The sequence below is a fragment of the Convolutriloba macropyga genome, chromosome 3, assembly GCF_964194025.1.
Source record: "Convolutriloba macropyga chromosome 3, txConMacr16.3, whole genome shotgun sequence".
NCBI lineage: Eukaryota > Metazoa > Xenacoelomorpha > Acoela > Convolutidae > Convolutriloba > Convolutriloba macropyga.
In genome coordinates this window covers 8,646,230-8,661,189 of record NC_134470.1, presented here as the reverse complement: position 1 = coordinate 8,661,189, position 14,960 = coordinate 8,646,230, and the positions used below count along the sequence as shown (strand labels likewise).

General features: G+C 34.8%; 1 protein-coding gene across 1 annotated transcript in view; it reads right to left on the bottom strand.

Annotated features, from left to right (window-relative positions):
• Positions 1–10,598, bottom strand: part of LOC142336520 (epithelial sodium channel subunit alpha-like) — a 46,316-nt gene extending 35,718 nt beyond the window's left edge. Inside the window, exons 1-2 of the mRNA XM_075385426.1 lie at positions 10,342–10,598; positions 6,651–6,802 (exon numbers count right to left, since the gene is read on the bottom strand). Of these exons, the coding sequence (XP_075241541.1) occupies positions 6,651–6,802; positions 10,342–10,379 (190 nt within the window). The 5' untranslated portion in view covers positions 10,380–10,598. The remainder of the gene's footprint in view (positions 1–6,650; positions 6,803–10,341) is intronic.
• Positions 10,599–14,960: the final 4,362 nt, after the last annotated feature.

Sequence of the window (14,960 nt, the reverse complement as noted above, 5' to 3'; positions counted from 1 at the left end):
ATTCCGTTGCATAGTATATGCTTTTTGTTTTCTTCAGTTTTATTCAGAAAATAAGTACTCCTTAGTTTATTTCGCTTTTCCATCTCTTTCTTCAAATTTTTACTCGGTATGGAATCCGGTGATTTTCTTTTTTTGATTTTTTTAGGGGACAAAACAAATCTTGGCTCTTTGAAAGCAACCGTTAAACTTGTTCCATTTTTCATCAAGATTAGAAAATCTATTTTCAAAAAGATATTTCAGATTAAGTTGCAGCCATGTTAATAAATTAGTCCTATGTTTTGATCTCTCCAACATTTTTATCGGTCTGATTTTTATAACACTAGAATGTTGCAATTTCACATTCTCTTGACTAATTTCAGGAAAATTGCTAATTACTATTTTGTGATCCGAAATAGGTTCATCATCATAAGTTACCTCCGCGTGCATATTAGACGCCATATGATCAATTAAAGTTGATGATTGTCCAGTTATTCTAGTTGGATTCTCCTTATTCTTCAAATTTAAACTATAAAATTTTAGTAAATTTTGGTACTTTTTTGAACAAACACTGTTTTTCAAAATATCTATATTTAGGTCACCACAGAAAACAAACCTACCTCCTGTATTCATAATAACATCCAATTCATTTTCAAGTTCTACTAAAAACTCATTTTTATTTTTATTTGGTGGATTATACACAACAATTATCTGTAAGTCAAGTTCCAATATTTTTAAACAGATTGATTCATTATTTGAAGCTACTTTCTGAACAACAATTTTGATATTAGTTTTAGAGAAAACTCCTATATCACCACCTTTTTTCCGTTTATGTTCTCTGCCATTGAAATTATAACCATCAAGTTTGAAAATTTCGTCATATTTCAGCCATGTTTCCGTTAATATTTTAAAATTGGGTTTTTTGTCAAAACTATTTATATAGTTTTCTATTGAGTAAAAATTCTGATAAAGTGACCGACAATTGATGAGCAATAATTTCATTTAGAAATTATTTGGTTTGGTTTGTTGGAGAGACAGTTTATTACCAGGCCTGTTCAAAAATATATTCCGCAAACAGCTTTATGTGCGCGTCGCGCATGCCAAAATTTTAGGCCCTTTGTTATCATCTTAAACATTATCAAATGGATCATCATTACTAAGTTGTTCTGCCAATTCCTGTAAATTTTGAGGATCTTCTTTTGCATTTTTCAGCTTCTGCACGAGTTCTTGGAAGCTTCTATTGGGCGAACTTTCCATACCCCTCTTCAATCCCTTCCTGCCCTCTTGAACCACTTCTACATTGTCATTTTGAGCATGCCCAAATTCAATCACCGTAGAAGTTTGCTTTGGTTGAACTGATACAGGCACTGTCACATTGTTCAGATCAGGTTGTCTATTATATACTCTTTTGGTTATTGCTTTTCCATGTGCATACAGTTCATCAACATCCTTCTAATCAACAATTGTATGTGCTTTCTTACCGCCATTAAACTTGACCATTATCTGTGGAGCAGAGTTCAAAGATGTCGTAACACAACCAAGTCCTCGTGCATAGTCCATTAATTCTGAATCCACTTTTGTAAGTCTCTCACGAAGGTAAATGGGGGTTCCATTTAAAGGGTTTATTTTTCCTTTCAATTGATATTTCCTCGCCCAGACTCTATCTTTGGTAAAGAAGTGTAAAAATTTTACTATGACATTTGGTGGTTTGTTGCGATTTGTCATTGATCCCAGTGGATGGCAAGCTTGAAGGTCTGTTTCATTTATCATAATTCCCAGGTAATCTCTCAAGAATGTATCAACGTCCTTAAAGTAGGAATCACCAGACACAAGAGGTAAGTTGGTAATTGTAAGGCAATTTTTAGAGTTATAACGTTCCTGTTCGTTAATCTTCTTGGACAAATAACTGACATCCTCTTTTAATTTGGCAATCTCTTCATCCTTATGCACAAGTTCCGTTTGTTATATACGCAGAATTTGAGGAATCAATGAGTTTTCTTCTTTATTTTCTAGTTCAGATAGTAAATTATCAAGCGTTTTTGTGTACGCGGCCATCTTTATTTTCAACAAGGTCAATGTTCTTTTCGCTGTCTTTTTCTCACAAACAAACCAACTGTTTCTTAGCTATGCATTCTCTAAAATTTTTAAAATTTTGAAAATTCTATATTTTTAAAATGTTTGATTTACAGCTAATTGCCGTTTAAGTTATCATTCCTTCGAAATAAATATTGACACATAAATATGAATCGTAAGAATGCTGAAGAGCTTGACGTCCCGAAAAAATTCACTTAAATGATTTGGTCTGAAACCATTTTTCATTTGTTTATTCTTCACATAATTTTCCAAAAAATTTAGAGAAAAAAAAATCTGTTGAGACAGTTCAGTTTGAAAGCATTCGTAACTTGAACATGAGACGAATCTATCTCAGTACAAACTTATCTAGTTACACAAATCCTATGATTCAGGTGAATTCTTGTACTTTGTTTTTTATATAGCCTTATTAGTTTAGACATATCTAATTTATAAAACTACGCAATATGAAAGCATTTTGTTAAGTGGCTAGCAAAAAAAAATGTTTCGCTGCCACTTAGTTTTATGTCTAATTGTATGTCTAAAAAATTCCATATGGTTGAAACGTTCAGCAGGCACAATGCTTTGAAAATAATTTCTATTATAATAAACTTTCATTAGATTTTCGCAGCAACAAACTGGGTTTTACCGACAGTTGGAATTTGCTTCTAATTGAAATATGTTATATTGAATTGCCTACATAACAAATTGGATAATCGATAAAGCAGAATTGCAGAATTGATTTTAACTCCCTCGTCATTGATAACTTTGAAAAACCCCACCAGTTGATTGTAAATTTATTATTTAAATTAGGTAAACTCTCCGAATAATTTTGTAATGTAAAACATGGTTGCTGACAATTGGAAACATCTTCGTGTTTTTTCCTCCCTGTGCTTAATATAAAGTTCATGCTAAAGTACATGCTTGTCTGACTAAACAACTTAGAAAAACATCATTCATTCCTAATCAGAGAACGCAACATCACGTTCTCTCTGAAACTCAAAATTCTGTTTTTAACTAAAAACGATCTCTCGTTTCGAATGGGAAACCGCCAGAAATACATAATGAGGAGGAACTGCAAGCCGTGACAAAAATTTTCCGAGAGAGTTTCAAAAATTTTGAAAAAATTGATGATGTTTTTGATTTGGTTGACTGGTCTCCATGTTTAATCAAGCAAGAGGGAACGAAATAAAAAAAAACTAATTCCTCAATTTAAGCAGCGATATTACAAAATATTTGTTGTCATCCAAATTTTTAGACAGATGTTCTGACATTGTGACAAAATTGATTGTTTCGACCCATTTTAGTGGGGGGAGGGGGCAATGAACTATTTACTCAACTGGTTTTTTGTTCAATCAAATTTTGCCTATCGATATATTCAACGTCCATGATTGCGAGTGGTATCATTAGAAAGCTGGTCAAAGGAAAAAGTTCAAAAAAAGAATATTTTGAATTTTTATTTTTCAGGGGAATTACGGAGGTTTGAAGTTTCGCGAAGGTCAACCTAACTTCCGTTGTTTTGTTCACATTTTACGGTATTTTTTGCATATATTTCGATCAATTTTTGATAAAATATGACAAAATAGTTAACAACAGTCTCATTGGTTTAACGTTTGAAGAGTGAAAAGAGTTGGCGTACTAATTGGTGCAATGTTCTTTGGCAAAATTTTTCAATTAAACTTTTATAAATTCAGCATTTTTCCCCTTTCTTCGTAAAAATTGGAATCAAATGCCTATTTGGCCCACTTTGTACAGTTTAGCCAGTGATTCGGACATAAACTGCTGACGTAACATTTTTTACCCAGATATATGCTAATTTTTCCACCAGTTCGTCAGTAAAATTTCTGTGTATAACAATTTGGTTTTTCGGTAAATTAAACCGACATTTATTTTAAAAAAGCATTAGTCGTTTTTGATATAGTAGGATTTTAATTTATCAAAACCTATTACAAAATACACAGAACAATTTTGTTTTTTAACAGCTGAGCAGCGATAGAAAGGCAAATTTTGGTCTCATCGTAAATTTTTGAAAAAGAAGGAAAAGGATTCACACTACATTTTGTTTTTTTTTTGCAAAAAATACTTTAAAAGTTTTTCATCCCAATCACTAAAAAGTTTTCAATCGGAGGTGCAAACTATAAGAGATCACACTACATCCCAATAAGGTCCAATGTATTAATTTTGTGTTTTATGTGTAAAGCTCATGGTTTTTATGGCTCCGACAAATTGTTTAAGTAAATTTTTCTTGAACTTTGAAGATTTTCAACCATTTGATGTTCTTTTTGTAGACTTATGACTGAGTCTAATTAATCAAAAATTTAATAGGCCCCTAGGGGCCTATTAAAGAAGTTATCTAATGCTTTCAAATGATACTTAATGCTTTTTGGTAATAAAACCCGATAAGTCTCCAAAATTCGTCATCTATTTTTGATATAAAGACTTTTTGATCAAATGAACTATTTCTGCAACGTTTGATCCGTTTCATTATTTTAAAAGAGAAGCAGCAGGAGCAAAATTAGCTTTGTTCTAGTTGTGGAATTTATAGTTCAAAAATTATTCGAATTTTAATGGTGTGCTGTATATACAATTTTTAAATACTCTTGTCTTTTTTGTTTTTGTTTTATATTATTTAGAGACCAGAAAGATTTCAAATCAAACCTCAATTATTGACAGCTCAAATATACAGGCAAAATGGACGCCAACGAATGTACATCAATTTTTTGCGATAAGCATATGTTTTGTTGGCTTCAATGCCGTTTACATCAAAATGTTTGCCAAATTTTGAGTCCTGCACGTATTAAGTGTTATTGTGCACTCTTTTGACATAATCGTCACAATTACATCGGCAATTTTCTTACCAAGCAGTAACAAATAAAATATTCAGAAAATTGCAGCTGAAAACTTACAAATGTTATGTTCAACGGTTATTTCAACCTTAGTTTTTCAATCTCTAAGCGTTGTCTCGTTATATAGAGAAATCATTTTTTTCAAGTGAATTGAAAAGCAGTCTGAATTGTTGTTTTTTGTTTAAATAATTGTTCTTTGGCATTGATACTACGAGTTTCAAAAAGTTTCTAATTTTTTGTGATTTTTCAATTTTTTTAGGATCTCTTTTGTTGTCTTGTCTCGTCGTCATTTTAAAGAAACTCTAATGACCACTCACATATCACAATAATAAGGTGCAATTCATAATCTTAAATAATTTTATTTAATAGATTTTTATCTTATAGGCTTCGACACCATTTCCTTGCAAAATTGGATTAACTTCTTGATTTTTGCCTGTATTTGTTCTTTCTCTAGTCGTATGACATTCTGGACAATGACGGGACTCAATGCTTCTGCAGAAAAATATAATTGAAGCCATTGAGTTATTTCAGTTGATACGTAATTGCTTCAATGACTTTGAATTTATTTGTTTTGAAAGATTTTGCCCTTTTTGTTTTCTGTCTACTTGTTAGTTATTCTCAATTAGGACAGTTCTCCCGTATCCTTTCTGGTACTTGAAAGTATTTCGATTTAGTTTACTTTTAATCTAATGCTATTTTTGCTTTTTTATTATGTTTTTTTAAAGGATAGAGATAAAGTCTTGGTAAGTTATGCTTGCTGTTTTGATCTGATTTCCTTGATTGTTTGGTCTCTTAGTCTCCTTAATGGCAGTTATCATCGGCTCTCTGATGATTTATTGTTTCATTTGAGAAATATAGTTTGAGCTAAAGCGTTTTTTAGAGCTTGAAGCAATTTTTTAAGAATTTAGTCTCTTCCTATTTTGGTGGACAATTAAGTCATAAACGTGGTTGAGCGTGGTCGTAATATTTTATTCGGACGCACATTGCCAAGCCTACTTGCTTTGCTCGACATTTTTGAAGACCTTCGTATTATATATTGCACACATCGTTTTTATAAGATTTTTTTTTGTGTGAAAATCTAACGTGAGTTTTTTATGTATCAAGTTTAGGAGTTTAATTGGTTATTTCTGTTTCAGTTCTGTAGTTCACAGTATCTTGATCAGCAAAAAATGCTTTCTCGTTTTGGTGCTCGACAAAATCTATCTCGGTCCTTTGATGTTTCAACATGGAAATGTGAAATGTGTATTCTTTTGGAATATGGCATATAGAATTTGGTATCCAGAAGCTATATATAAAAGTAGAGTTAATTATATCATTTTAACCTCCTCAGAATTGAAGAGTGGTGAAAATTTTTAACCAGTTGAAAAGACACACCAGTTGATTACATTTTATAAATCAGCAACTCTTAAAAGTCCTTTTTAATTTTTTTGGGTCCAGTGTGCCAATTTGGGGTTTAGCGAAAGACCAACTATTCACAAGTCGAGATAAATTCTTTTCAAATGCTATTTTTGCTTAGTATGAAACACTTTTGGTTCCGGCATGCCCAGGAAGGTCACAAACCGAATCGACCTCTGATCAGACGAGCCTCGAGTTTGATTTTCCCATAACTTGAAGCCCAAACTAGGTCAAAGTGAAGCCCATAGTAAAAATAATTATGACAACACTATATGACTCAGTGCTAAAATTTTGTAAGATTTAAGTCCGGGTGATTTCTTCCCATTTTTCCGATCATTAATTGACCAGATATGTTTTTTTTACCTTTCCTATCTATCATGTTGTTGTCTTTTTCTCCAACTTCTTCGTCGTCTTGATTGGTGACGAATAGTTTGAGCCCTGCGTCTGTTGTGAACATACCCAGATAGTCATACACTTCCAAGTTGAACATAAAGTTTAGTCCATAAGTCACCCCACTTTAAACACAAAGGGGTGAAAAAAAGGGTAAAATAGGGGGTGAAAAAACGCTTTACTGATTAGCCTACAGATTATTTTACTGATCACCCAGATTATTTCACCGCTCTATCATTTAAATCACCCCGATTTTAATCCTGAGCTACCCTTTATTTCTATATACTTTTATATATTTTGCTATATTTTATTTGCTCAATGCCAATTTTTTCAGTTGTCATTAAAAATTTGTTCTTTTTTGTTCTTGAATCAAACAAAAATATATAGCCAGTTGCAACTGGTTAAATAAATTTATACCCAGCATTAACCTTTTGCTTGTTATTAATTACAATTGAATTCAAAACTTGCGGCAAACTACCTCAATTTAAAAACCTTATTTATAAAAATGTTTTTAAACTCGTTAACACAATTTATAGCGGTATTGTTGTGTGTTTTGCTCTCGAAATATTGTTTAAATTTTTTTGGCACTGAAGTTTTGAACTTACTTTTAACTTTTTCCCTAAGTTTCTTCAATCTTTCTCAGATTTTGCGGTATTTTTTCCAAGGACAAATTTATTCTTAGAAATAGTAGTTTGTTTATCTCCCCTGTTGATGGCGTGTTTGACCATTTTGTAGGTGTAGCATCTTCCATAGTCCTGTGAGGCTATCTCTTCAATCACAACTGAGTCATTGCAAGGCTCGTTATTTGCAATGCAGCTCAATATCAGGTCCTAAATAAATAAATTTCCTGTTTTTCTTGTCAGCAACTACCATAGTCATTTTTCTTCCACTTGAGACACTTGAAAACAGGCCTTCATGGCCTAAAAGTGATCTCCCAGGGTGATATTGATTTTTGTCTCGATGTAAATATACATAATTAAGATTTTCTATTGACCTCTGGAAACAATTTATTATTATTATTTTTAAAATTCAGTGATGTAACAATTGCTGTATAAAAATGAACAACGTATGCTGAATTTATGTCTCACGGTGACGTCTCAGCAAATAGACGTACCAAAATATAGAATTAAGAAACGATTCTGATTGGACGAAAGTTGGCCAATTAAATGCAAGACGCAAAAGTAATACAATACAGTATCAATAAGCCGAATTCAATACGATAGCTCCCTGTATTATTTCTGAGAAATACAAGCATGGATTTTGAATTAATAAAGAAGGGGCGCGGACAAAACCTTTTATATAACAATTACTTGTTCAAGAAAAATAAAACTAATGAAGATGTGGTGTACTTTGTTTGCATAGAATCGGGCTGTATAGCCAAATTGTTAACTAATCATGATATTACAAGTATTATTCGAGTTTCTGGAGAACATAATCACCTCCCCCCTACCCTTGAAATAAAAACAATAAAATTTAAACAAGAACTTTTTTGTGATACTCGACAAAACCCAACAAGACCTTTGAAGGAAATTTATGAAAAAAACCTTGATAATGTTTCCGATTTTGTCCCCCCTCGTTACGAAAACCTTAGGGGCACTCTAAATAGAAAACGATCTTTAACTTTACCACCAATACCCAAGACTTTAGACGAGGTTTTCATTACAAATACTTGGACAAAAACTTTGGATGAACGCAATTTTTTACTTCATCAGGAGAGTGGTATTGTTATATTTGCCACTGATGCTGGACTTAGTTTTTTTCAAAAATCAAAAGTTTTGTTGGGGGACGGTACTTTTAAGACAGCACCCGCTCCATTCCTACAAATTTATGTTATTTACGGAACCCACGAAAATTTCAAAATACCAGTAATTTGGGCATTTCTTGGCTCTAAGACAGAAGAAATTTACAAAAAATTTTTTGAAACTTTAAAAAATAAATGTTTCGAAAAATTTCAAAAAAATTTGTTACCAGAGTTTATTATTACAGATTATGAAACTGGAATCATTTCGGCCATTTCCCAAGTTTTTTCATATTCAACTCATTTAGGTTGCTGGTTTCATTACACTCAGTGCATTTACCGAAAAATACAAGAGATGGGTTTGACAACTCTATATAGGTCGGACCCAAATTTTCAAAAAATTGCTCGAAAATTATACAGTCTTCCTTTTTTACCAGAAACTGAAGTTATATCGGCGTTCATGGATTATCAAAACTCAATCAAAAATCACTTGGATCGTAACAGAAACCTGCAAAAAATTTTTGATTATGTTTGGAATTTTTGGCTTTTTGGAAGCCTGAAGTTAGAAATGTGGAACGTTTTTGACCGCCCTGTTACAATGAGAACCACTAATAAGTGCGAAAATTGGAACTCAAGTTGGAACAAAGAAGTTGGCGCAAGCAACCCGAATTTTTGGAACACCATTAAAAAACTAGGAAAAAAAGAGCGAGAATCTAATTTGGAATTGCTTCGACTCGAGCAAGGGGAATCATCACCTTTGCAGAAGAAAGTTTATGTGCAGTTCAATGAAAAAATACTTCGCTTGAAAAACTTGTATTTAGGGGGCATAATTTCCCTTAATTCGTATTGGCAAAGTATGTCCGAAATATGTTATAAGATAAAATAGGCAATTTAAACTGATTTCCTATGTATAATTTTGTATGTGTTCAATTTAATTTGCGGCTATGCTAATCCGCTGCCATTTTAATACACGGAGCTATTTGTTCAATTAAATTTGTATCTTGCCTCTGATTGGTCAATTCAATTTCTATATTTTGGTACGTCTTCCAAATTCACTAGCGCCATGTCTCACATATACGGTAGACGGAGCGAAAGACATTATATCGACGTGGTTAGTTTGTTTCTGATAGTTCATCTGTCGCTTACTTTTAAAAAATTTACTCAATTTGATTTTATTTCAAAATAAAGCTGCCGTGCGAACTGTGTAGTAAACGAAACTCTATAACAGTACAGTGAACAGCTGTTATTCAATGCCCGTCAAGCAACTCGATAAGTAAATAAGCCGAACTTCGACGAAAAGTCAAGTAAGCCGAAAATTTCCAAGATAGTGGTATCATAAATTGTCCCTAGCGGGCCTGTGAGTGGGCTTCGCGCGCTTCGACATCAGCGGATGAGAGTCATGGCCATGGAGATGGGTCCGCTGTAGCTGGCAACAACTTGATGCCTTAAAAATTACCCATTTTTTGATGCCTTGAAATGCATTCATTATAAGCTCAGAAATAATATTCACTATCTTGATCTAACTGTTAACAAAGTATTATTTCTGAATGATTACATAACTATTACATAATTTTCGGCTTGCTTTTATGATGGCTTTTTACGCCGGCTTACTTAGCGTTCACCCTGTTATACAACCCCACACTTCAGTGTCCAATATAGGTAGTGCACGGAGAAATTCCACTCTTAATTTCTGGAGAACATAGAAAAATTTTAATTTTTACACTATATATTCACTGTTTTCCTTAGTGTTAGTTTTGGGTAAAAGCTCCCACGGGTTGAGATCCGGGATCAAAATAAATTATGCCCGGACCGATTATGAGCGCATGACTGCTGGGGGGAGGGGGAGTCGTGCGTTCAAAATCGAATGAACGCACGAAGTCTAGACATGAACGCACAAAACCTGGACATGAAGGCACGAATGTCTACCTGATAATCATGTCCCAGTTTTTTGACCATATCTGCATCCGCCATTGTATACCACTTTGCAGATTCAGGAGTAGTTCTCAACATGTCCATAAATTCCCGGTACTCTCCGTACTCTGGACTTGCCAACATCGGATTGGTCCAATTGGCTAAGTTCTTCTTCCACTCACAAGTTTCGTCAATGTCAAAGAGACAGTCCACAACTCCGTCGCCTAGGTTCTCGGGTTTTATTGAGGTGTTGAAGATACCCTCCACGTAGTTGGTTGCTAACTGGGGGCAGAAGAGGTAGCCGGGGTCGTATTGGGTTCCCGTGCATGCTTCTAGAAACTGGTCTGAAATAAAATTTTGAAGTTAACATTATTATGTTAAAAATTTAATTTTAAGATCATCACGTGGACAATGTCCGAAAATTTGAGTATACATAATCGATTCTGTCGGGATTTTTCACTACCCAGGTGTTATGATTAGAGTTGTAAGTGTGTGTGGAAACGAGAGACACTAGTCTAATTTAATTCAATTTTGCTTGACGTTAGCTATTTCCCGCGGATGCAGTATCTAATTACCCAAATGAATAAATAATGGACGAATAATTTCGGAAATGTGGGCTAGGGATATGGGCTAGGGCTAATCAGCAATAAATCTTTTTGTTCCTCGGTTATCGGAGGGATGTTTCCGAAATGAATAAAGTTGACTATTTTATTTCTCTCACCTTTTTCGCTAGATAAATTCACTTTAAGAAGTTGAACTATTTCTTCTTTTTTAAGGAAGACACCCGGACCTGGGTTCTTTTTATCTGAAAATGCAAGATTTATCTGGGACGAAACTTTCAGCAGCCCGTTCTGGGTTTATCTAGCTATTTTTCAATTTTTTACAGTTCAGAAATGTAACAGTTCAAAGAATTTGAGTTGCCCTGGCGTGGTTTCTTTTTTCAAGATCTGCTCACACATTCTCGCTAGAGTTTTTTTGTATTTTAACTTCATTTTAAACTGTTTTTTCGACTTTTATTGGTTCGGACTTTTCCAACTTTTCCCTCAGTCGCTTCTCAGTCCATTCTAGCTATAGTTTTTTGTTTAATCATTGAAAATTCTTTGAATTGTAGGTCAGAGCTTGCCCTGCTATGTTTTTCAATTTTGTCAATTTATCTTTTTTATTTTCGAAACCAAACAAAAAAGCAAAACAATAAAACGAATTTACAATTGTGTGGCTCAGTATAAATAGCGCGGGCATTGTTTAAGAAATATCTTGATCTTTTCTGTTTGTACCCCCCCCCCCCCCTGTTTGTAGATAGTGGTATTATAAATTGTCCCTAGCGGGCCTGTGAGTGGGCTTCGCGCGCTTCGACATCAGCGGATGAGAGTCATGGCCATGGAGATGGGTCCGCTGTAGCTGGCAACAACTTGATGCCTTAAAAATTACCCATTTTTTGATGCCTTGAAATGCATTCATTATAAGCTCAGAAATAATATTCACTATCTTGATCTAACTGTTAACAAAGTATTATTTCTGAATGATTACATAACTATTACATAATTTTCGGCTTGCTTTTATGATGGCTTTTTACGCCGGCTTACTTAGCGTTCACCCTGTTATACAACCCCACACTTCAGTGTCCAATATAGGTAGTGCACGGAGAAATTCCACTCTTAATTTCTGGAGAACATAGAAAAATTTTAATTTTTACACTATATATTCACTGTTTTCCTTAGTGTTAGTTTTGGGTAAAAGCTCCCACGGGTTGAGATCCGGGATAAAAATAAATTATGCCCGGACCGATTATGAGCGCATGACTGCGGGGGGGAGGGGGAGTCGTGCGTTCAAAATCGAATGAACGCACGAAGTCTAGACATGAACGCACAAAACCTGGACATGAAGGCACGAATGTCTACCTGATAATCATGTCCCAGTTTTTTGACCATATCTGCATCCGCCATTGTATACCACTTTGCAGATTCAGGAGTAGTTCTCAACATGTCCATAAATTCCCGGTACTCTCCGTACTCTGGACTTGCCAACATCGGATTGGTCCAATTGGCTAAGTTCTTCTTCCACTCACAAGTTTCGTCAATGTCAAAGAGACAGTCCACAACTCCGTCGCCTAGGTTCTCGGGTTTTATTGAGGTGTTGAAGATACCCTCCACGTAGTTGGTTGCTAACTGGGGGCAGAAGAGGTAGCCGGGGTCGTATTGGGTTCCCGTGCATGCTTCTAGAAACTGGTCTGAAATAAAATTTTGAAGTTAACATTATTATGTTAAAAATTTAATTTTAAGATCATCACGTGGACAATGTCCGAAAATTTGAGTATACATAATCGATTCTGTCGGGATTTTTCACTACCCAGGTGTTATGATTAGAGTTGTAAGTGTGTGTGGAAACGAGAGACACTAGTCTAATTTAATTCAATTTTGCTTGACGTTAGCTATTTCCCGCGGATGCAGTATCTAATTACCCAAATGAATAAATAATGGACGAATAATTTCGGAAATGTGGGCTAGGGATATGGGCTAGGGCTAATCAGCAATAAATCTTTTTGTTCCTCGGTTATCGGAGGGATGTTTCCGAAATGAATAAAGTTGACTATTTTATTTCTCTCACCTTTTTCGCTAGATAAATTCACTTTAAGAAGTTGAACTATTTCTTCTTTTTTAAGGAAGACACCCGGACCTGGGTTCTTTTTATCTGAAAATGCAAGATTTATCTGGGACGAAACTTTCAGCAGCCCGTTCTGGGTTTATCTAGCTATTTTTCAATTTTTTACAGTTCAGAAATGTAACAGTTCAAAGAATTTGAGTTGCCCTGGCGTGGTTTCTTTTTTCAAGATCTGCTCACACATTCTCGCTAGAGTTTTTTTGTATTTTAACTTCATTTTAAACTGTTTTTTCGACTTTTATTGGTTCGGACTTTTCCAACTTTTCCCTCAGTCGCTTCTCAGTCCATTCTAGCTATAGTTTTTTGTTTAATCATTGAAAATTCTTTGAATTGTAGGTCAGAGCTTGCCCTGCTATGTTTTTCAATTTTGTCAATTTATCTTTTTTATTTTCGAAACCAAACAAAAAAGCAAAACAATAAAACGAATTTACAATTGTGTGGCTCAGTATAAATAGCGCGGGCATTGTTTAAGAAATATCTTGATCTTTTCTGTTTGTACCCCCCCCCCCCACCCCAGATTATTGGGTGCATATTATTTGCAACCCTCAGACACACGTGCGAAATTTTGACACAATGATTTTTGTGTAATGACACGTGCTCTGTAACTGAGGGGAACATAGCGTACTGGGGAGGGGAGCACAAACAGGAAAACATCCAACCTATAAGAAAACACCTAAATATATATAGCTCCGGTGTTTTCCATCTTGTCATATACCAATTACTTGTTAACCATTAAACCAACACGTGCTAAGATCTCGATCATCCATATCTCTCTATAGCCCATTCTCTTGTCCTTAATAACTCAAAATTTCATCTCTATATAGCCAAGTTTACGGTAAACAAGTAGAACTTGCTATCAAGCTATGTCAATCTATTTTGATGTCTAGTTATCATTGGATTGTTCTCTCTCACACTTCCATCAAAGAATTTTCGGATCTAATCCGTTCCCCCCCTTCCCAGCTTAGTGGGCTTATATTTTTTTACGCCCCCGAGGCAAACGTGCCATTAAAATTGTCAAGGGGGGTGAAACAGAATAGATCCGAATTTTCTCCATTTTTGATATCATATAACTTGCCTGACTTGTCCTGGTGACAGTCGTCATAGCCGTCACAGAGGTGTTCATTGGGGACTTTAGTGTCACTATTGCAGCAGATGAAGAATCCCTCGTTCAAAGTGGCGTTACAAATAGTCTCTGTCTCGTCACTCCCATCGTCACAGTCGAAAACTCCGTTGCATCTGAAGTAAATTGATTGATCAGACTTTAAATTCAGAACCATTTTTACCCGAGAAGAGGTCCGAAAGGTTACCCAAGACAGGTATTGGCCAACCCAACTTGGATTGCGGATGAAGGGGCGGGGTGGGGGTTTGGGTCCGATGCGACCCTACTGAATGGTCTGAAAAAAATTTTAACTTTTGAAACTGTTCGGCATTGAACCCCTGCCCGCTACCCAAGTCGGCCTGGCCAATGCCTGCCCTGAGTAGCGGACCTCAAACCTGTGTAGTTACAATCATGATGTCAATTGTATTTAGACTTTCTGAAGTACAAACAACGGAACCCCGAAGTACCTGCAGATTGGAGAGCAGTTTATCAACAAAGAAACTGCGATGAAATTATTTTCCAATAACAAAAGTCCCCTTCAGATTCACCCTGAGTGACAAAAGAAATTCAACAGTTAGTTGCTGAGAAACATCGTTACTTCAATGACTACAAAGTGACCCAAAGTGCTGATTCATTTGTGTCATTTAAAAAGCAACACAACCTTGTATATAGAGAGTTAAAAGAAGCACAAAATCAATATTCAGGGGATTTTTTAGAGAAATTTGAAACAGCAAAAGAGAAATGGAATATCATTAAGTAAAAAAAAACGGAAAGAAAAATAACAACCCAAACATCACTGAAATTGATGAAAATTGTCAAAAAACGAGAGACAAAAAGTCGATCTGTTACGTTTTTAACGGAGTTTTCAGCGAAATGG